Source organism: Ursus arctos, unplaced genomic scaffold, assembly GCF_023065955.2.
Source record: "Ursus arctos isolate Adak ecotype North America unplaced genomic scaffold, UrsArc2.0 scaffold_21, whole genome shotgun sequence".
Lineage (NCBI taxonomy): Eukaryota > Metazoa > Chordata > Mammalia > Carnivora > Ursidae > Ursus > Ursus arctos.
In genome coordinates this window covers 38,622,555-38,646,654 of record NW_026622886.1, presented here as the reverse complement: position 1 = coordinate 38,646,654, position 24,100 = coordinate 38,622,555, and the positions used below count along the sequence as shown (strand labels likewise).

The window sequence follows — 24,100 nt, the reverse complement described above, 5'->3', positions numbered from 1 at the left end:
TTCTGTCTACCATATGAGGATTAAAAAAAGTACCTACCTCATAGCATTGCACTGAGGAAGAGTTCTTGGACAGAGTAAGGACTTAATAAATATTAGCATCTATCATCATTATTATTATCTTTAATAACAATCTGTATTAGTTTGCTAAGCTGCCAGGACAAAGTACCACAGACTGGTGGCTTACACAACAGAATTTATTGTTGCATAGTCTCGGAGGCTCAAAGTCTGAGAAGGTTGGTTCCTTTTAAAATTAGGGCTGTGAGGAAGAATCTATATCCTCCCTCTCTCCTAGCTTTTGGTGGTTTGCTAGCAATCGCTGAGGTTCCTTGGCTTGTAGAAGCATCACCCTGATCTCTGCCTTTATGTTCATACGACATTCTCCCAATGAGTGTGTCTGTCCAAAATACCCATTTTTATAAGGACAGTAGTCATATTGGATTAGGGGCCATGGTACTCCAGTATGACCTCGTCTTAACTAATTATATCTGCAACAAGCCAATTCCCAAATAAGGTCACATTCTGAGGTGCTGGTGGCTAGGATTTCAACGTAAGAATATTTTGGGGGGGCACACAATTCAACGCATAACACAAACCAAAGGATGGGGAGTATTATGGATGAATGAACGAATGGACGGAAGTTGTAGGCAGAGCATATTTACCTCAGGAAAAGGAAGTGCTTTCTACTGGAGATGCCTGAATGTGGAATTGGGTGCTGAGTTTCCCAATATTTGTCAACCACGTAGTGAGGACAAGGACGTTGCAGGGCAGATTCGAGCATCCCAAAACTGCTGAGAAAACATAAGCTTGAAATGCCCTCTTAACCCAGAGAGGGTAGGCTTCTTGCATAATCACCTCCAGAACACACTGCATCACTTTTCAGAGCTTTATCGGAGCTCAGCTCCTTAAACAAGTGTGTCTCCTCGGCACCCCCAGAGAAGCTCGCTCTGTGGGGATCTAGAACATTCTTAGGAAAATGTACCCTAGATTTACATGACAGACCATGATGCAGTCACATCCCAGTAAGTCAGAAGTGGTAGAAGTAAGCACTTCGAAGCTCCTGTTCATTATAATTCAGGGGTATCATTTACTGTTGGAAGATGCTGTTGGGAGATTATGTCTCAGCAGGTACGCAGGATTCCAGGTAGGTGAAAAATCTTGGTATTTCTAGGCAAATCCAAACTGGTGTCACATACAAAAGAAATCCAGATTTAGGTAAGGAGAGACTTTATTTGAAAGAATCATTGCAAGTGGGTGTGGGGGTGGATGGGGGAGAAATGATTGTAATGGGGTAAGGGGACCACCGAAGGGGAGAATGCTCCATCCATGAGGTCTGCAAGCATCTCAGAGGTCAGGCAGAGAAGGGTTTTACTTTTACAGAGAGGAATAAACAAGGCTAGAAAGAACTGGGTGTGGAGCAGTGGGCTGAGCTGGTATGATCAGATAGTCGACCAGGGAATATTTTGCCCTGAGCTCAGCCTTATTCTTAGGGCGGCCATTCCAGAGGGGTGCATGCTGGCTTAGCAACTTGAATAGGTTATTTATTTCCCTGCACCCATTTCCCTTGTAAAGTAGGTGCAAACACAGAGCTTGTCATAGGGGCTTTTTGAACCCAGACCTATCAGTCTCAAAATTCTGTGCTCTTTTAGAGAAATGACCAATTACATATGAGAACTTAGTCTTTACAAAATCCTCTGAAAAGCTGATTTCTTCTTAAAAGGTACAAACTTATTTTCTGAAATATGGTTTATCTATTTAATCAGAGTAAATCATCATTGAGGAATGTAAATGGAATAACTTAAACATTTTGGTTCATTATTTTTCATAGCACCACAGCATGGTATAAATCTGCTGATTTAAAGACTCAAGGGTTGGGGCCCAACAATCTGTGTTTCAGTAATAAGCCCTCCAGGTCATTCGGATGCACACCGAAATTTGAGAACCACTGGTGGAGTGGCTGAGCGCACTTGTTCTGAAGCTGGATTGTCTGGGTTTGAATCCTGGCTCTCCCGTTTCTTGACTGTGACTCTTAGGTCTCAGTTTCTCATCTCAGAGGATTTCTGGGAGGTTTGAGTCCATTAAAATGTGTTACAGTCCAATGAAAGATGCAGGGCACTTTGTTGAAATGTGCATATTAGTGTTATGTATTATTGTGTTATTATTATCCTAATATCTGGAATTTGTCTCAAATTTGCTTGCCTGGTGCCTAGGAGAATCTGATCTCAATCAGCTCATTGTCTAATAGGGAAAACAGAGCAAAAGATGTCTCTATAGATACAGAAGTGATGTGGGAAAGAAGGGAGTTAGGGGAGACAAGTTAGAGAACGGGTCAGCAGCAGTGTCAGATGTCAAGGGAGGGTCATGGCCATTTTTGAAGGTTTCTGGCATAATAAAGATGAGCTTTAAATTTAAAAAATCTAAGGAGGCTTATGAAAGTTATTTAATTCACAAAATAATGAAAAGATTTATTGAAAAAATTTCTTTATAATGCATTACAGGTAGACTGATCCAATAATGGGCCTAAATTTAAAGTTATATGAAGCACGTCTTCACATCTCATTCCTGTCTGCATCTCTGAGCGTCTACGTTTAATTTTTTTCATAGATAAATCAAAGGGCAATATCTGTAGGCTTTTTTGAAGGTGCCTGGGCTCATGACCTTCCTGCCCCCTCTGTGATGTGTCCCAGGTATCAGAGAATTGGTGGGAACTATTTTAGCGGGGTGAATTGGACTCTACGAGAGCAAAAATGCACAAAACAGCAGTATGCACTCTAGAAACCACGAGGAGTTTGAGACCGCAAAGCGTAAGTGGCAAGGAGAGGGGTGGCTACCGCTAAAGCTGAGGAGGAAGGCACAGGCTGCCACGGAAGCCCTTCTAGAGCCACCAAGGAGCCTGGACTGCATGTCGTGGACAGCGGGGAGTCACCGGTCAATTGCAGAGGGACTGTGGTCATGTATTTTAGCTAAGTCACTCTGCAGGCAGTGTGGAGGGAGGAATGGCATGCCAGATGGAAGTACAGAGACTATACAGAGAACTTCTGGGCTTGGCTCAGAAAAAACCTGAGCTCTGGCAGGACAGCAAGATAGAGAAGGGCTGGCTCTCTGGGTTAGTAGAAATAAGAACTGATGACTTCCTGTTCAGGAATGTGAGTAGAAAAGACAACTGGTCCTTCGGCCTTCATCAAGTCACATAGCTTTGACTCTATTACTTTCCCTTCCATCCTTGTGTCGAACTGCCCAGCAAAGTGTGCACAGCCTTGGGTGCCGAGGCCCTGGGAAGCTGCTGGGAGAGACTGGTCCAGGGAAATCCCAGGGGATCCAGGAAGACTGCCTACTTCTTGGTCAATGGTCCCTTTGAGGAGCTCTGCTCATCACCCCGTTTCTTGCTGGACCCCTGACTCGTGTATCCGTGCTGGCTTTACCCAACAGAATTCATGAATGGACCTTTTGTCACACTTTTCTGGCTCGTGCCTAGGTTTGGGGGACACGGTAGCAGTGGCAGTTTTGAGGTCCTGGCCTCCCTGTCCTTCATTCTGTCTCACTCTTCAGGGCCTAGGGAATGCTTGTTTGCTTTATCTTGTCGGCTCTGAACAGTGTTCCTGTTTCTCTCCTTTCCCCAGACAGCTCAGCAGTCATTTTGGCCTGACCTTTATAGCCTCTTGAATCCGGTGAGTTGAGAGCTGCTTTTTGGAGCCTGTTTCTTCTGCCTTGTGTGTGGATTCCTCTTTGTGGTTATTCTCTTTCTATACGGCTCTCATTCTGAGATGACACACCGGTTCTGCGTGGGACAATCATTGTCCCTTTGCACGAAGAATTTCCTGTCACTGGAGAATCTTTGAGCAGCGTGCTCCGAGGCCCCAGAGGGAGCAGAGGGTTTGCATCGAATACGTAACTGCGCTACCGCGGTCAGTCTAAACTGGGAGAGACATCGATATCAGGGCTAATGGACTAATGGGGCTTTTAACAAGAGTCAATAGTTAAGGGTGGAGGGAAGTGATTTGTAGCACATATGAGAGTCTGCAAAACAGAATTGAGAATTGGAGGCCCCAAATTGAATTTAATATTAGCTATGGAGCTTAATCAACCTTTTCTCCAACCCCTGATACAGGAGAAAGTGGTTCAGAGGCCAGGCTCCATCCAGAATTTACTCTGTGTTCAAAATAAGGCATTTGCTAGCTCTGTGACATTTGCTAGCTCTGTGACCTAGGGCAAGATACTTTCTCTGTGCCTCAGTTTCTTCCTGTGTAGAATGGGAACATTGTAGTCCCTCCCTTATTTAGTTTGGAGAGGCTTAATTGAAATAAAGCAGGTAAGGCAGTTCAGAGTGCTACTCCGTGCATAATGATAAGAGTTGCCAACATTCGTTAAGTGCTTATTATGTGTGAAGGCTCAAAAATATTGCACATTACTCCTCTTCTTTGTCCTCGTTGGTTTGATAGAGTTTCTTCTCAAATGCTAGATTGGACTGATGAGAAACTGCAAAGCAGAGAGGCTGCCCAAACTTCATGCCGATTAGCACGCATCCGCAGAGCCCAGGGGCTTGTTCCAACACTCGTTACCCGGCCCCACCCCCAGAGTTTCAGATTCAATGAGACTGGGGTTGTGAGTCTGAGAATTTGCATTTCTTTTTTATTTATTTATTTATTTATTTATTTATTTATTTATTTATTTATATTCTTGTTAATGTTAGTCACCATACAGTACATCATTAGTTCTCGATGTAGTGTTCCATGATTCGTTGTTTGCATATAACACCCAGTGCGCCATGCAATACGTTCCCTCCTTAATACCCATCACGGGGCTAGCCCATCCCCCCACCCCTCCCCTCTAAAACCCTCACTTTGTTTCCCAGAGTCCAACAGAGTTCACCCCCCCCCGTTCCCCCCCTTCATTCTTCCCTTCCTTCTCCAAACGATCTCCCTGCTATTCCTTATTTTCCACAAATAAGTGAAACCGTATGATAATTGTCCTTCTCTGCTTGACTTATTTCACTTAGCATAATCTCCTCCAGTTCCATCCATGTTGCTGCAAATGTTGGGTAATCGTCATTTCTGATGGCTGACAATTTACATTTCTAACAAGGTCTCAAGTGATGCCATTGCTGCTGGCCTGGGTACCAAACTTTGGCATATGCTGGCACAGAGATTGAGAGGTCACATTGTGAAGTCAGAAGGTTTCAAACTGGAAACTGAGCTTCAGCACTCTGTGGCCTTGGGCAAGTTACTTTGTCTCTTTAAACTTCAGATTCCTTGTTTCCAACATAAGTCTAGAAGCTAGGGTGTGTGAAGAGTTACATTGTGTGTGTGTGTATGTGTGTGTATGTGTGTGTGTGCATTAGCGATTGTTCCTATGCTGCTTAATTTTGAGCAGGCTCTTGGTCTTCTCTGTGCCTCTACTTCCTTATTTATGAAGTGGGAACATTGACTAATCTACAGTATATGGCAGGTGAAGGCATTCAATAAGATAATAACCTTAATGTCACAACTTTGAGTGACCATCCTAGAGATTAAACATGTCCCCTTCTGTAGCACTTTAAACAGGACTTAGAATGGCTTTCTCTTAGGTTAAATTAGAAAATCCTCTGCTACTGCAAAGGGTCCGAGACTCTCAATAGCTGCTTCAGATCCTCTCACCTCTCACTCCCTTGTTGCCTTCTGCCCACAGTCTTCCACCAAAGCAGATCATTCATTTCCTTTCTCTTCTGTCTTGTTTGCCTTTATTTATTGCCAATGGGTTATTCTTTGCTGGAGGACAGTTGTTTTCTTCCCTAGACATCTGACATAAGTGGGAAAAGAGCATCTGTTGGGTGAAGACTGGGCCAGGGGTCATTGGAAAGTTCTTTAGGAATAAAATATGGCTTAAAAATTTAATTTATATGTCTTACAAATAGTATTTTTTGGTGAGGTTAGATTTGGCAATGTTCCCTGGCTTCTGAACTTTTCTACTTTTATTTTTATTTATTTAATTTTTAAAAAAGATTTTATTTATTTGTCAGAGAGAGAGAGAAAGAGAGAGCACAAGCAGGGGGAGTGGCAGGCTCCTTGCTCAGCACGGGACTCAATCCCAGGACCCTGGAATCATGACCTGAGCAGAAGGCAGATGCTTAAGTGACTGAGCCACCCAGGCACCCCTGAACTTTTCTACTTTTAATGCCTTTTGTTTTTATTTTTTAATTTTATTTTTTAATTTAAATTCAATTAATTAACATATAGTGTATTATTAGCTTCAAAAGTAGAGGTGGGTGATTCATCAGTTGTATATAACACCCATTACATCACGTGACCTCCTTAATGTCCATCACCCAGTTACCCCATCCCCCCACCCACCTCCCCTCCAGCAACCCTCAGTTTGTTTCCTATGATTAAGAGTTTCTTATGGTTTGTCTCCCTGTCTGATTTCGTTTTGTTTTATTTTTCCCTCCCTTCCCCTATGCTCCTTTGTTTTGTTTCTTAAATTCCACATATGAATGAAGTCATATGATAATTGTCTTTCTCTGATTGACTTATTTTATTCAGCATAATAACCTCTAGTTCCCATCCACATCATTGCAAATGGCAAGATTTCATTTTTTTGATGGATGAGTACCATTCCATTGTGTGTGTTGTTCTTTATCCATTCATCTGTCGATGGACATCTGGGCTCTTTTTTTTTTTTTTTGATATCACACAAATGTATTTAAAATAAATTTTCTCCTAAAAGTTCAAAATCTCAAATTACTTAGTTTAATTGCATACAACTCCAGTTCAAAGGTGAAATTAAGTGGTGGATATCTACTTTTATCTTGATTGAGGTATAATTGACATATAACGTTATATTAGTTTCAGGTGTACAACAAAATGATCTGATATGTGTAAACACTGCAAAGGGATCCGCAGTTTGCCCTGTCACCATATAAACTTACGTAATATGTAATACAATATTATTAACTATAGTCACCATGCTGTACGTTACATTCCCATGACTTACTAATTTTATGACTAGAAGTTAAAACCTATTGCGGCGCCTGGGTGGCGCAGCGGTTAAGCGTCTGCCTTCGGCTCAGGGCGGGACCCCAGCGTTATGGGATCGAACCCCACATCAGGCTCCTCCGCTATGAGCCTGCTTCTTCCTCTCCCACTCCCCCTGCTTGTGTTCCCTCTCTTGCTGGCTGTCTCTATCTCTGTTGAATAAATAAATAAAATCTTTAAAAAAAAAAGTTAAGACCTATTGATCCCCTCCTCCCATTTCATTCACCACCCCCCAACTCCCTCTAAACTGACATTTGTATTAGTGTTTACCTAGGTTATGATTTTTGGATATCTGGGCTCTTTCCATAGTTTGGCTATTGTGGACATTTCTGCCGTAAACATTGGGGTGCAGGTGTCCCTTCAGATCACTACATTTGTATCTTTGGGGTAAATACCTAGTAGTACCATTACTGAGTTGTAGGGTTGCTGTATTTTTAACTTTTTGAGGAACCTCCGTACTGTTTTCCAGAATGAATGCCCTTTGTTTTTATAGGTGTACTGTCAGCTTTTTGTTTTTGATTTTTGTTATTGTTATTTTTACCTTAGCTCTTTGGCAAGCCCTAAGACACAGAACTTCCTTGGCCACCAATGGCTTCCAACTGAGTAGCAGAAACAGGAAACATATTCCATTGCTAGCTCTTTCTTAAAGACTAAAATGGATGCCAAATTTCTTCCTGGGGTCAAGAACTCAGAGCAAAGAGAAAAATAATTTAAGATAATTTACACAACAGTTCTTGCATCATTGTAGTAAACCACCAAAAAAAGGGCGCAAGCTTTACTCAGATCAACAGTTTTCTGATGTAATAGTACAATTTTCCTTTGGAGATCTTGGGCTGGGGAGATAGCATGGCCTTTGGGATTGGTTACCTCCTTTGGTAAAAAGGTAAGTATTTCCTCCTATACAGAACCATCCCTGCATGGTTTTTGCTATTACTCAAACTTGAATTTTACTGGTTAATTTTTACCCTTCTATTATGAATGCTCCTTTTATTGCCAACATCAAAACCTTGTGAATTCTTTCAAAATCGAACTGTTGAACCTCTTCTGGTTTTAGGTGGTTGGATTTAATTAGCTTTAATAATGTTCTATAATAGTATCATGTTGGGAAATCATGTTTTCTCTTTTTCTATTCAAATTTCAGCTTTAAGATTGTGATGGCTTTGCTAAGGCATGACTCTAAAATATAGTCTGAGATTTGTCTAATCAATGGATGTCTTCAGACATAAGAGATATAAAAATAAGAGGAACAATTACACGATACACTGAAAGTGCCATTGGAGGTTCTGTCTCAGTGTTGGACATGGCTGCTACATCCACTGGCTCCTGAGCAGAGCTCCTATTTGTGTGTACTTACATGTACACGGGTCGGGCCCTCCCCCAAGAGTAGGAGGAAGACAAACTTCAATTCTAGCGCTATCCTATTTTGCCGTATCACTTTTAAATTTGGCTCTTGGTTTCCTTCATTGTCCATCTCTTCTAGCTCTAACATTTTATGATTGTGGAGCACATAACAACAACATTGCTAAGTGATTAGTTCAAATTCTTTTTTTTCCAAAGATTTTATTCATTTGCTTATTTAATTATTTATTTACTTACTTATGTGAGAGAGAGAGCGAGCACACACAAGCACTCGTGTGATTGGGGGGGGGGTGCAGAAGGAGAGAGAGAGAATCTCAAGCAGACTCCATGCTGAGTGCCAGTCCCATGTAGGGCCCAATCTCACAACCCTGAGATCATGACCTGAGCTGAAATCAAGAGTTTGAGGCTTAACTGACTGAGCCACCCAGGTGCCTGTAGTTCAAAAAAAATTTTTTTTTAAGATTTTATTTATTTATTTGAGAGAGAGAGAGAGCACACACGAGCAGGGGGAGAGGCGGAGGGAGAGGGAGAAGCAGACTCCCCCACTGAGCAGGGAGCCCAACTTGGGGCTCGATCCCAGGACCCTGGGATGATGACCTGAGCCGAAGGCAGACACTTAACTTACTGAGGCACCCAGGTGCCCCAGTTCAAATTCTTTAAGAGTAAATTCTATCAAACAAGCAGCTACTTAGGAAAAAAAAAGTCCAGGCTCGTAAGTCAAGTTATTTTGTTAACTTGATTATTTGAATCCAGAAACTGTTTTAAAGAGAAGCATTACTTTGATTGAATGGCTTTATATGTAAATCTATTCTTCCCCATTTTTAAAAAATAGTGATTTCTGTGAGTAAGTCATAGAAAAATGAAATACTGGAGTTGTGAAGGACACTGATCTTTCAACTGAAATATGAAAAGGCAAAGGGCAAAATAATAATTCTGGAAATAGGCACAGCAGCCCTTTACCAAATGTCACACTGCCTGCTAACGTGTGAAGTGCTTCTGAAGGGCTCGCGGTGATCCAGCTGGGGCAGTGCCTCCGAGACTACGCTGACCCCGTTGATAACAGATGACATTTTGGTTACTAATGAACTAAAGAACTGAAAACAAGAATTTAGTTGGAGACAGTCAACTAGAGAGTCTATTATAACGTACATGATAACCTAGGTAACCAACTCAGCACTCGCAGGAGTAAAGGTTAAGACAACCATATTCTTAGGATAATGGCCTGGAAGGTTTCTCTCATTTAAAAGCAGTCACATCTGACCTTTCTCCTGAGCAGAAGGATGACAGAAATTGACAAATGAGAACCAGGTGAAGAGAAGACAGGACACTTTGCTTCAACAAACAGCAGTTTTATTCCTGTACTAGTGAGAAGGTACGTGAGACACGAGGGAGATTTTTTTGACCACAGTTACAAATGTGTAAATATATTAAGCAAATACATAATTTAAATAGGAAGACTAATGAAGTTGTTTGTTTGAATAGAGTTGGTTAGAAACACAATATTGCGGGGAGGTACAGTAGTATGAAAAAATAAAAGCATCTACTGCCATTTTAAATAACCAGAGTTGCAGAGAAAGAATACATGAAATTAAAAACACGAAAGTGCTCTATTATAGAACATAATATGTTCAGTTGCTGGATTTATTTACAGTGTTTATTTAAGCTGCACATAACTCAAGGAGTAGCCACATGAGCTTCTGTGGATGGTATTGGTATTAGACACTGACTACCTAACATCCAAGTATTGGGATGTTTCTACTCGAGAAGGGTATGCGGAACGTGTACGAGCTGTGAAATAATTTCTACAAGGTAGCAATAAAGACAAGATTAAAGACTTGATCCTCGTCTTTGTAGAACATGTCAGGCCGACGAGTCCCACGTGGAAGACCAGAGATCGAGGGCTCTCCAGGTGAGCACCCTGGTGCACCTGGTTGTCAATGTGGCTGAGAGTAGGAACTTTCACGAAGGCCACTGCACTCTCCCCCCGGCTTGCAGAAGGAACATTGTCCCACCATACTACAAACCCCTAAAGCCATAACTGATATGCTCCTTTTTTGTTGGGATGCTTACCTACTCACTCAGCTATTAAAATACAACATCTCAAACATACCTGAAAGCTTGCTCTTATGAAGATGGTATTTCCTACAAGAAATTACTTAAGGCCAAAAACAGCCATAGCTAACATTTTTTGCGATGGTTCTAGAAGGGGCACATTACATTCGTCTGACATTATTCACAGTGTTAAACGACTTACTTTGGTAACTTATGTAAGATCATGTACATTGGCATATAGGCTATAAAAATCATCTTTGGTAAATCTGTTAATAGATTTCTTGATTTCCATTACATAAACCTCTATTTTTAAGAGGTTCACTAACAATTTCCTTATTTCATGAATGCATCTACATAGGCAACCTTTAAAAAAATAAAATGCCTTATTTTTGTTGCATACATTTATTCCTAGGGAGCCTCCCTACAAGTCAAGAGTATTCTTTTAGTCAGAAATATTTCCTTTGCTAGAAACGTTTTTAGAACAGAACAGATTTTTGCTATTACCATGGCTGTATCAAATGTTACCCTGAGTTTTAACAAAAATGGCCACTTTCAAAAGCATCATCCACTACAAGAATCTACGGTAGTGTGTTTGAAGTCCAAGCTTAATCAGTTTAGTCAAACACCTGGTCAATTCACAAAACTAAATAAATCAATTCAATTGCTTAATTGGCTAAATCATCCGGCTGGTGAAGTCAAAGAGAGCCCCCCCCCCCAAAGGATAATATGTCCTAATAGAAACATGACATCTTCAAAGAACAGTCTGGACACACAGAAAGGATGCCATTTTCTCTTCCTAATGACGTCTGATTAGATTCCCTTTTTCAGATATTTCCCCTTCTTTGTATCATTTCTCTTGCTTTCTGCAATCATGATTTACAGGTTTTCCTCTGATATGAAACTTCTTTTGAATACTTGATGTGATTTGAAATCTCTAGTTAAAAATATTCGGAAGCTTAACAGGGCATTTGGGCTGATAATGGCCTTTCACTCCGACTCTTTAGGAATGAGGTAGGGTTGACGGTTGCTCACAGCCACCTGGGGGAGGATCAGCCATTCCTTCCTGGCACTCTGTCTTGGCTGGTGAAGTACTTTCATTTCCTCAGCAGCTATTTCTTACTGCTTTTTCATACCAGGTCAGGTTTGGCATGGCTCATGTGGCTGAATTAAAACTCTAGAGCCTTCCAGGTTGGGGCTCAGACCCTCTCATTTGCTGTCACACAGATCTGGCCAGTTTCTGGCTTCCAGATTCCAACCTCCAAGACTCAGAGAGCTAAGTAATTGGGAATTGAGTATATGGCCAATAATTTTCTTGCAAAAAAGTAAGGAGAGTGTTTAATATAAGGACCTGGATCCTGAGACACCAAGGCAAGAGAATCGGAGTGTGAAGGATAGCGTGTGAGGTCTATTTTTGTATTGCTGGACATCTGCTTGGAGGCTTCATATTATTTTCCCATGTCATTTCGGGCTCTCCTCCAAGAGGTAATAACAAAATTAACTAAAGACCCTTCCAAATAAAACTGTCCCCAACATGTCTGTGTGCCATGACCATTTTAGTATTTGAAAGTGAAACCCTGGTCATCACTTCTGTAATGTGGAGCCTGAAAAGACTATGAGATGCCGGTGGGTTTAAGGAGATACGATGAACAGAAAATAAATAAAATCACATCCGACTGGGAAAACAAACATGTTCAAAGAAGGAGAAGGGAACAAGTAGTGAAAAAAAGAGGGACTCAGGCGTGTTAAGGGATGGTGAATTACTTAGGACAAATATGTACAGGCCCAGGCAGGGAGATGAGCCTTTGAAAAATCTGATCCAAGAGCTGAAAAGCTGGCTGCTATCCAGAGAGCAGCAGAATGATAATACGAAATCGATTTAATGAGTAGAGATTAAAGGAGTTAATTATAAAGAACTTGGATAAATAATGATTAAGATGTGAGATGGGACTCTCCCAAGATTTGATGGCTCAAAAGCACTTTGAAGCCTGGATGATTAAAGCGGAGCACACAGGTGCAAGCAGGATACCCACCACGACAGGAAACAGAGTGTTTACCGAGACGACACACGTGACGGGATTAAATTAAAATACATCCAATTGAGCTGAATGTCAAGGAAAATCTTCCCACTCCTAAATTTAATAAACAGATCAACTAGATAATGTATTTAGTCTTTGATGGCGGCGGGAGGGAAGATAGTGAAATATTTGTTGCTAAGGAGATTTAAAATTAGACAGGTGGAGGGTAGGAATAAATATTTTCTGGATTAGACTGAAAGAACATACAGTTTTCCCTTGTCGTGTCCATTTCCATAACCGCGATGCCACCCCAGGTACACCAGGGCCCGTGAACATTATTTACTGCTGCACATGTAGAGGTTTTTTACAGTTTTAACTGCGGGCTGGTGTGAGTAATTGCTTTTCCTTCTAGACCCAGTAGTCCGCTAGTGAAGCAGCATCAGGGTCTGGCAGCGTGTTCTGCGGAAGGTGACCACCGCCCTGGGCCACTTGCTTCTTTCACCGGCTCCCCCGGCCCCTCTTTTAACTGGAAATAGTAACAACCCTAACTTCATTATTGTGATGCATTTTCTTTATTGAGTAGAAATGTGTCATTTCTAGGACAGCACCTAGCCGGTTACAGGCACTTAGTAAAAGTTTTCTGAATGGACGAAAGGCCAAAAACGAGTTTCTCTTTCCATGTGGTATTGTGCTTTGTGCCAAGCAATGTTAGTTTAAAGATCTGTTGTTTTTCTCTTGCTTTTTCTTTTCAATGCAGGGAAAGTTATTCCTAATGGACGCCACATCTCATAAATCTCTGACCTCTATTTTCTTCCTTGTGGTACATCTGCCACCCTGACGTGTATATCGTTTCTTTTCATTTCTAGAAGGTCCACCTAGTTCCCTTACATAGAAGCAGAACCTAACACTGCCATTTCACAAGGGCATTGAGCACAAGGAGACTGTGGAAACTTGGAATCCTTTTATTGCTCTTTGCATTTATTCTTAGAAAGTTTTCCCCTGTTTTTATAAACTTCAAGTAGCCCTGGAAATTTTTCTGGTGTGTGTGGAAATTTACATGACCACTGATAACTATTTTGGATATATTAAATGATTTTCATTTACATCCATTATATTACTTATGGGGTTTTAGGGTATGTAGCAAAAACACATACTTTGAAAAGAAATGTATTCTTTCTGCAATTGAAACTGTAAGGCCAAATGACTTTTATCTCTAATTCTTAGGTTTATTATGGAGAGATTTGTAAGTGAGAAAAAGGTGAACATCCTGGCTCATTTCTCAAGTAGCCATGAAGATTTCGTACAGATAACTTTTAAATTGTCCCCAGGAAGACCCTCAGAACTGGAGCTTGAGGAGGGCAGTGCCCACTTTCTAACCCACGGAAATTTGTTATAGTCAAAATAGGCACAAATACTGAAGATACACTTGGTGGCTTTTCTGTCAAATGCACCTTCAGGTGACTGCTGATATTTTGACCTCAGTGATTTACTAAAAAAAGTCTTTTGGGAATTTCTATATTAAGCACGACTGAGGTGTTTTTGTTTTTGTTTTTTTAATGAACTATATATGATGTTCGTGGACATTTCTGTAAAGATGTTAATACCAAGTCCTTTGATCAGAAATATAATCTGCCACCACAATCTTCTTTTAATGGGAAAACCAAGTATGAGTGACATAATTTTGACTTTTCCAGGAGCGCAGCCACTAGAAATGAGACAAAGACGAGTGTGTGTACATCAGCCAACACCCTCAGGGCAGTCTGGGTACGCATGCCCACACTCCACGGATGCGGTGAAATAACCGCCAGGCACTATGGATGGCACTTTGCATGGTGATTTTGTTTCCAGTCAGGGGGACAGGGGGCGTTCTTCTTGATAAGGAATCTGTCACTTCCGTTTGGATCGTTCTCTATCAGAATCCTCAACCCTGAAGCCTGGACTTCTCGGCAAGTGACATGGCCCCTGAACTGACCACTTGGGCTTGAAACCTCTGGCAGGAGAAAGGGGAGAGATGAACTAGTTCAGGAATAACCACCTACTTCAGCTTTGGGGCTGCTTACACCCATTCCCCCAATCCTTTTTTTGATTGTTGTATTTGTCCAAATAGCATTTGGACCACCTTTGGATCCTTAGATTCCGAGATGAGCAGTGCTGTATCACACGCTTTCTCCAGCCCTGCCTTGATCCTGACCAGCAAATATCAAACAGGTCAAAACCACGGCCCATGGGATCGCCTCTGCAACCCCCTCCATATACATTTAACCAATAGTCCTGTCACACAGGTTGAATTAGTTTATGCAGAACAATCCATGAAGACTTTAGTGTGGAAAAATAGTATTATATAAAGCTTAATATTAAACATTATGAAAAAATACATATTTACAGAAGAAACTACAAAATACAACTATGTACAATAATATCTGTTACCTTTAAATTACATAAATTCTTTAAAATTCTCCAGATTAATAAATTATACATAGTATCAACAGAAATAGCTGGCACCTCTGTAGGGCATGAAGCAGGGGGGTTTTTTTGTTTCTGTTTTTGTTTGTTTTTTTTTTAAATCACACAGTGAATAGATTTTATCCGAGAGCTCTTCAGATACATTCTCAATGCCTTGAATAGCCCGTGTCTGAAAGGAAGGACATTGTGGTTAGAGATGGAGCAGCGTGTGTCATAGCTGTTTGTTCCAATTATGATGATTACAAATGGATAAGACTAGCAGAAATGACTAAAGTTCAATATGATTTAGGGTGAGACCATCGCTGTGGGGGCCATGTCATTTCATTAAGAACCACCGATTACTAGAATTGGAAGGGACTAGTAATTCTAGTCCATCCTATCTGATTATATAGATGAGCCCACAGGCCCAGAGAGGCAGAGTGTCTCACTTAGGGTTACACAGCTTGGTAATGCTAGTTAGTTCCGGAGCCAGGACCTAAATCTTAACTTTTAGACACTGGAAGCTAACCATACCACAGCTGGCTCTTTCAGGAGCACCCAAGGTGACTCTATAAAATCAAAGACTCTCATGTAAGTCGTAACAAGAAAAAGAAACCTCCCAGATCCCCCATAGCTCCCTCCATCCTGGAGCTTCTTAAAGAATGTGACATGCAAAAACCTTAATTTACTATACAGATACATTAGGTGGTAATTATTTATAATACAAGAGAATAATCGATTGACAAAGACTCCTTTAAATGGAAGCTCCTTGTGTATATGTGCTTCACAGATTATTAACTATGTAACATACTGGCTCGGTGGGCAGGTACAGAGGGTGCAGAGAACTAAAGAAAACTGAGAATAAGAAATGGAGATAAAATAACTGAAATAATGTTTTGAGAATGATCTGATTCATAGATGGACATGGGTCCACGTGGCAAGGAACTGAGACCTAAAGCAATAGCCGTGTAAGTGTGCCTTCTTGAAGTGGACCTCCCAGCCCCAGTCAAGCCTTCAGATGACTGCTGCCCTGGCCAACATCTTGACTACAGCATCATGAGTGACCCTGGGCCAACACCACCCAGCTAAGCTCCTCCCAAATACCTGATCTACAGAAACTGTGAGATAATAAATGCTGAGCTACACTGCTAAGTTTTAGGGTAATTTTTTGGGCAGTAATAGATAACTAATACAATGTAACTTCAAATTTGTGTTAGCTTTTGTGATAAATTAGGTCTAAATGATGGTGTAGAGTAGGAGAAGGCATGAAGACCCTTTACTGGTCAAGTAATTATTGTCTGATCAAAGTAGTGCCTTTGAAAGTTTATACATTTGTTTTACTGAAATTTTTGTTTAAAAAATGTTGCATGCTTGTTCTAGACTATGTAGTACACAAAACAGAAGAAAAATCATTTTCATGAGAACTTCATTTTGCTATTGTGGTTTATTTCTTTCTAGTCTTTTTTCCCCATGTGTTGTTTTTGCTTGTTTTGCATTCTACTTTTTTTTAGACATTGTTTACATTTAGACATGTTTTACATTCTACCTTTTTTTAGACAGAGAGAAAGAGAGAGAGAGAGAAATGGGGGAGGGGCAGAGGGAGAGGGAGAGAGAGAATCTTTTTAAAACGATTTATTTATTTTAGAGAGTGAAAGAGAGTACAAGCAGGAGGGGCAGAGGGAGAGGGAGAGAGAATCTCAAGCAGACTCTGCATTGAGCATAGAGCCCGATGCAGGGCTTGGTCTCCCCACACCAGGATCATGACTTGAGCCAAAAACAAGAGTTGGGCAATTAACCGACTGAGCCACCCATGTGTCCCTGCTTTTTTTTTTTTTAACTCAACATATTTATAAGAATATCCATGTTATAATATCATCAGAAATATCATTTTTAGTGACTGCATTGTATTCCATTAAATGAATGTACCATAGTGTACTTAGTCCTCCACTGTTTAACATTTGGGGTTTTTTTCACTTAAACTTTCAGCTATAAAAATTTTCATGAATAAAGCTTTTTAAGCACTTAGATGGTAAGACGAGAACATAGTGAGGACTTCGATGCATATGGCCAAATTCTTCTCCAAAGGGATTTTACAATCTGAATCCTTAGTTGCGAGTTCAAAGCATCTTCCCCAGCAAAGAGCCTGACTGCTTAGAAAAGAAATGTTAAACGGAATCCTGAAGAGAGGGCATCCCCAGCCAAATAGGAAGAGCTACCACGTGCAATTGGTGCTCAACTGTGGCGTCCCCTCCCCACCCTCCCTCTCCTCCCATTGCCACTCTCTAAGGGCCTTTGGGTGGAAGAAGAAAGGGCTGGTGCACTTTGGAATAGCTCTGGGTTATTAATGATTTCCGGATGCATCGTATCTTGATAAATGAACTTATAAGTCAATGGAGTAAGCCCCTACCTCTGTGATACTCTGGATTCACATTTTCGTAGATTGGAAACAAGGGGTTTTCTTGTTCACTCCGTAGCTTCCTTGCTCTGAGGACATCTCTTACGCACTGATGTAGGTATACGTACTGACACTAAGAAAAAGCAGAAAACATGTCAAGGGAAGGCAAATTCTCAAGCCTAAGAAAGATGAGAGACTCTCAGAAAGCCTCAAGAGTGGTGGGATTCTATATGGTTAGCAAACTTCTCGATCATTTCACGAACAGTCTCTAGTACATAAAAGAGTGCTTTCTATTAGCACTAAGAAGAAAATAATGGTCATGACCAGAGAGGTGGTGTTTATTTATTCTTTTTTATGTGCATGCATATTTATGGAGTCTATTCCATGAATGCCTAGGATTATATGTGGCACACAGTCAGTCCTCCACAAATATTTATTAAATAGATGACTGAATGTGAAACACTGTACTACACATTTTATATGAATTTTCTCATTTGATTATTTTGACAATCTCATGAAGTAGATATAACCACCCATAGGAATGAAGACTCAGAGAAGTTAAGTAACTTCTTACACAGCCAAGAAATGGGACCCTAGCCGCTGATCCTAGGGTTCGTATTCATGTTCTTTTCACTGTACCAGTTTTCTTAGGTGAATCCTAATTTCATTGCATTACTGAATGAGAAAATCATTTCACTGCGTACTCTGCTGCTTTATTCCCTTTCTTTTGGGAGGATAGTGAGAAAAAGAAGATGTATACAATAGACCCAGCTGGACTGTCAGTTCTTTGAGGGCAAGGTCAGTGTCTTCTCTCGCTCTGTTCTCTCAGCATCTGAGACTGGCACAAGGAAGAATCTCAAAGAGGTGGTCTGATGACAGAACTACAGAGGGTTACACAGTGAGAACAGACTCACCTCTGTCAACTGTCTGGGAACTAACTACTTTTGAAATAGAAACAAATATAGAAGAGTCAATGTTTTGGTGACCATAAAGACACACAAAAACCTTCACTTGACCATAAAGGCTTAGACAAAGGCTTCCTTCCTACCAACAGAGCTGTTAGGAAAAGAATGTCCACGTCACCTCACTGCTTGGTCTTGGGCTCCCTTAATGACACAGCAGCTGCTTGGCACCCCGGGAAAGAGGAGACTGGAAGGGAAGCACAGGAGCATGCAAGAGACCCTGGGCTCTTCGTCTGCCTCCGGCTGGCCTAAACTGAATCACAAGGCTTCTCGGGAACAACCTAGAAAACATCTGATGTCTCTGAGCTAACATCCTTTGACCACTAAAGGGTATGAGACTCCGTGTTGCTGTCAATTAGAGAGATGTTGAAAACCGTCCCTGGACCCCCTGTTTAAGGTGAACAATGTGTTATTTTAAAGTATTTTAAAGGTTTGCGATACAAAGTGAGACTATAAGATCTTCCCTCACCAACGAACTTTAGAAGTGGACCAGTATTTATTTTCACGGGCTGACACTAGGCATTGCCCCTGATTGAAAGCTGGCCTGGTCATCTACCAAAGGGATTTCGTAACGTAGGTCCAGTATAGTCATCAGAATAGGACCTTTCAAAGAAATCAATCAATCATAAGTGAGGCCTGCATTAATATTAATTAACTATTCTCTCCATTTATGAGTGTTCTATGTGTGGTATGCCACCTTGATCTTGAAAATGCGAGGACGGTACTGTCCTGAAAATGGTTGATACCATAGGCAGGTTTTTTTTGCTGTCTTGAAAACAATCTACCAAATTGTAGACATTTCCTATTCCTTCCATCCCAAGCAGGATTCATATTTTCAATTTTACTGGGATATTAAATTACTGTGGGACCTTAAAGTTTAACTGTGAATGAATTCTATTACACATCTGCACTATGCCTTATTAATCAGTTCTTCAACAATGATCCACTATGGGCTTTGAAACCAGTTAATAGTCATTAATTTGCCTGGCCTTAAATATAAATTCTTCTTCTCCCAATAGAACGTCCTTTTGAAAATAATTACTACTAAAACCTTCAGGCTGTTCATGTGCTTCCCACTTTATTCCTAATGAAAAATAGAGTCTAGGGGGCGCCTGGGTAGCACAGTCGTTAAAGCGTCTGCCTTCGGCTCAGGGCGTGATCCCGGCGTTCCGGGATCAAGTCCCACATGGGGCTCCTCCGCTGGGAGCCTCCTTCTTCCTTTCTCACTCGCCTGCTGTGTTCCCTCTCTCGCTGGCTGTCTCTCTGTCACATAAATAAATAAAATCTTTAAAAAAAGAAATAGAGTCTAATATATGAACCTTGGATTATAAGAGAGACTTTTTTGCCCTGGCTAGCTGACTTGTGAAGCCTCAAGTCCATTCAATTTCACCAATAGTTGTAGTACGAGGTAGTATTTATAGAATTAGACTTCTAGGTTTTCATGGTCCCTGAGTTCACAGCTTAGCAGAGGCGCAGATATGTGAACAAATACGTACAGGTGATAAATGTCAGACAGAATTGTGTACGAAGCTTCATACATAAGAAGAAATCGCCAGGTTCACTTCTGGGGGAGAGAAGTATCAATCTAAGGAGAAGGGTAAAACTTTGAGCCAAGAGTGGGATAGTCCCAGTGATGTCAATAACAGGAGCATGCACATCCATTCTGGAAACTGTGAGCAGTCCGGTGTAGCTAAAATGTAGGGTGCATGGGCCACGGGAAACCCCAAGGACAATCTCGCAAATGGGCACCGAGAAGCTTATTCCTACAACATCCCACTGTTTCCTCCTGCGGGAAGCAGAAGAGATGAACAGACTGTGGCTGTCAGCTCCTGTTCTTTAACATCTTACTGCTTCATGTGAGTGTCTCCCTGGGATTCCGGCTGCAAATTTCCCCCACGGCAGGCTAAGGCAGGAGGGGCACATTTGAAAATCCCATGTCTGCTGCCTCTTTGTTTAGAAATCCTTGTTCTTGGATATATTTATCAAAATTTGTGAAGACCCTTTGTATCCCCAAAAAAGTGGAATAAAATTAAAGCTGACTATCTCCATGGACCCAGAAAAGGAATACACGGGGTCTGACGGTCTTTCCTTCTTTGTTTCCTTTGGCTGAGCTGTAGACACAGCCCTCTGCACTCACTCCCAGTTCCCAAGCGAGTCATTCATGGGCGGGGGCCAGAAGCCCACTGTGAGCAAGGAGTAAAACAGGACAGATGATAACTGAACATTGTCTGGGATTCCATTTGATAGAGGGGAAAAAAATGGAGGCACAAAACATCTCTTACCACAATACCTACTTCATTATAATCAAAAGAATCAAAGTTGATTTTGACCGAGGGAGGGAAACCTTCCTTAATTTTGGCAGACCCGAAAACAATGGGCGGGGGGGGCGGGTAGTTCTGAGGGCGAAACTGAAGTAAGTTGGGGGCCTGGTTACGAAGAGGTCTGTCTACAGCAAGGAGGAGAGTTTGAACTTCATGGTAATGCAATGGAGAGCTCGCCAAGTTCTTAGGCGGGGAGTGGACAGAGCCAGCAGAAGCACTGTGTTGGTGGCTGTGGTGACAAAGGGTTGTTAGGGCAGGGGCTGTGGGGCAGGAGACACACTAGGAGGTTACCACGGAAGGCCCCGGTGACAAAAAGCGAGGACAGTGGCGGTTGGGTGGGAGATTAGAAGGAAGAGAAAGATGTCGGGTACGACGGACAGGACTCCCTGAGTGCGTGAATGTGGGAACCGTGGGAAGAGAAGTCAGCATCCCAGCTCGGGCAAACAGATGGACGGCAAGATGATGGCAACCCGTTACCTGAAACCGGAGGGAGCAAGAGGGGGAGGGGTGCTTTCGTTGTTATTGTTTGTTTAAAGGCAGACAATGAGTTCAGTTTTGAGTTTTTTTGAGTTTGAGACGACTGGAAGGCTACCAGGTGGAACTGTGTGGTAGGAAGGTACTTCGGTCACTGCTGGAAAAGGAGAATGAGATTTGGGGAACGGGAGCATGGATGTGGTTCTTGACGCCGTGGGACATGATAAAGAGTGAAGGTCGAGAGAAGGAAGAGCAGCCCCTTGAGGGCAGAAGCTTGAGGAACTCAGACATTAAAAAGGCAAGCTGAGGAACAAGAGCATAGAATCCTCAGAGGTTAGGAGGAGAAGGAGAAGGGAATAGTGGAAAGAAGGAGATAAGAAGGAGGAAGAGCTATGGCACATTGTGATATTAAATCTTTTATAGATTTAAATTTTTTTAAAGATTTTATTTATTTATTCGACAGAGATAGAGACAGCCAGTGAGAGAGGGAACACAAGCAGGGGGAGTGGGAGAGGAAGAAGCAGGCTCCCAGCGGAAGAGCCTGATGTGGGGCTCGATCCCAGAACGCCGGGATCACGCCCTGAGCCGCAGGCAGACGCTTAACCGCTGTGCCACCCAGGCGCCCCTAAAAGAAATTTTTAAAAGAGACTTCGACCAAATGCAGATGTGGACTTTGTTTGGATTCTATGGAAACTAAGTGTAAAAAGTAATCTCGAAATAATTAGGGATATTTAAATAATGACTGGACGTTACATGTAGTAAGGGATTATGGTTAAAATTGTTAGGTGCGATAATGGTATTCTGGTCACAATCTTAAAAAGTCTACCTGAAAATTTCTGCATATACAGCGTTTAGGATTAAATGGTTTGATAAGCAGGATTTGCTTTAAAATTTTCCAATAAGGTCATGGGGTAGGGGAGTAGTGTATGTGGGATGTAGACGAGGAAAGAACCCAGATTACTGATAGTTGTAGAAGCTGGAATTTAGGTGCAGGGAAATTCACCACACTATTTTCCCTAGTTTTATGTATTTAAAAGAGTTCATAATAAAGTATTAAAAGTATAGTGTAGTAATTGTTATAATGAAAGTACTCCCTGCCCAGGACAATGGTGGTGACAGAGGGTCCCAGGTGTGGCCCCAGCCTACAAGAAGCCATGATGCTAGTATTTTTCCAAATGTGTTACAGAATAGGAGATCTGCAGGATATTAATATGGGCTGCACAAGAAAAGAATCCAGCGGTCAAGGTGTTTTGGGGAATAGTGGGTTCAACAAAGCTCACAGGGAGCCTTTGCTGCAGGATGTCCCTGTTTTGGGAAGCACACCGCCTCCCCAGTTTTCCTGTGTACTGTAACAGTAAGAGAATATGGTAGCAGGTAGGGCTTTTCACCTTTTTGACCATGGGGATTTTTTTTTTTTTTTTTTTAACACATAGAGGACTTTGCAGAGTTACTTGGGAAACACAGGGGTAAGAGAGTCTTGAATGGCAACTCTGCAGGGGAGTAACAGGCTTGGTCTGTGTGGGGACACAGATCCGACCCTGAGGCTATGGGGCTAAGGGCTTGGGATTCTCTCGAACAGGTTCAAGCCCCAGCTCGGCCACTTCATAGCTGTGCAAAGGCCTTTAGCCTCTGCACCCCAGTTTTGTAGCCTGGAAATGGAAAATGATAACCTCTCTTCTTTGGTTTTTATAACTTTAATGAAATAACATGTTTAAAAATGCCCTGCAAATGTCAAACGGAAGCATTTATCCTTGTGACCAGTATGCACTGGGGTGTCCAGAGATGGGTGTGCAGCTAGGAGGGCTGGGGGAGAGAGAGACTGTAGTGTGCTCACTCACCAGCCTATCTTCAAATGCCCTTCAAGATGGACGGGCCTGGTCTTTCCTCCATGTACAATGCATTGATTTAAAAAAACCCATCGTGCTCCCTACCCACCCAAAGAAGACAGGCAACCAGCTCAGTAGAGGTAAGGGTACACAAGGCACCCCAAGGTCACTGAAATTTGCTTTAAAATAACAAGTCCTACAGAACATCTATATTCAGTTCTCTTTCTCCTCCTAATGAGTCACTGAAAGCCTGGGACATTTTGGGGGAGAGAGGCAGGGAGGGTGGCCGGGGTCCTGTAACTCTTACCTCAGTCTGGACCATGTGAACCCTGTGAAGCCTTAGGTCATTCACAGCTCCGTAAATGTCCACGGAGTCTTTGGAGTCTAATTGCTGGAGGATTCGGTCCAATGCGATAAAGGTTCCAGTCCTACCCACACCGGCACTAGGAGAGAGAGCAAAGGAAGACTGAGCCTTTTTGATTAAATTGGCCTTTCAGGACTGCATCCCGAGACTCCAGGACCGTCTTTCTTTTCCCCTCCAAGTCATGGGAGAATACAGGAATCCTGCTTTCTCTCAATGAGCTCTCTCAAAGAGAAGCCCCAGCTGTTCACCTCTTGCTGCTTCCTTCCTCCACCTCCCCCACCCCACCAGGGGTAAGTGCTGCTCTGCACCTACTGCGTGTCCTTTCCATGCATGTTGTATGCTTTTCCAGCACGCATGTAGAGCCATAAACAATACATTCATTTTATGGGTTTCAAAGATTTACTGAAATGATAACATGTTTTATATATCCTTCTGCTGACTTTTAAAAACTCAATATAGTGTTTTGAGATTTAACCATGTTGTTACATCCAGATCCACTCTCTTTTAGCTTCTCTACAGAATTCACAGGCACTGCCAATCTGTCCCCTGCTAATCTATTCTCTACTGATAGACAAGGAGATCATTTTTAAAAAAGATTTACTTATTTGACAGAGAGAGAGAGGGAGCAGGGGGAGGGGCAGAGGAAGAGGGAGAGAGAGAATTTCAAGCAGGCTCCAAGCTGAGCACGGAGCTGACGCAGGGCTTGACCTCACGACCCCGAGATCATGACCCCACCGGAAACCAAGAGTCGACGCTTAACTGATCGAGCCACCCAGGGGCCCCGATAATGAGATCATTTTTAGTTATTCTCTTTGAAAGGCTGTGTTGCAGTGAGCCTCCTTGTGCCCGAGTGCAGGGATTTCTCTAGGGTTGATATCTAGAAGGA

The 24,100-nt window shown here is 42.0% G+C and overlaps 2 protein-coding genes across 5 annotated transcripts in view; one reads left to right on the top strand and one right to left on the bottom strand.

Annotated features, from left to right (window-relative positions):
• Positions 1-24,100, top strand: part of KCNMB4 (potassium calcium-activated channel subfamily M regulatory beta subunit 4) — a 161,724-nt gene that overhangs the window by 73,913 nt on the left and 63,711 nt on the right. The gene's annotated exons all lie outside the window — the stretch shown is intronic.
• The window catches only part of PTPRB (protein tyrosine phosphatase receptor type B), a 110,530-nt gene continuing 96,126 nt past the window's right edge, over positions 9,697-24,100 (bottom strand). For all 4 annotated transcript variants that reach the window (XM_026500029.4, XM_026500030.4, XM_044384589.3 and 1 more), the window contains 3 exons: positions 23,158-23,293; positions 17,280-17,400; positions 9,697-15,062 (listed from right to left, as the gene is read on the bottom strand). In XM_026500029.4, coding sequence (XP_026355814.2) covers positions 15,040-15,062; positions 17,280-17,400; positions 23,158-23,293 — 280 coding nt within the window. In that variant the 3' untranslated portion in view covers positions 9,697-15,039. The remainder of the gene's footprint in view (positions 15,063-17,279; positions 17,401-23,157; positions 23,294-24,100) is intronic.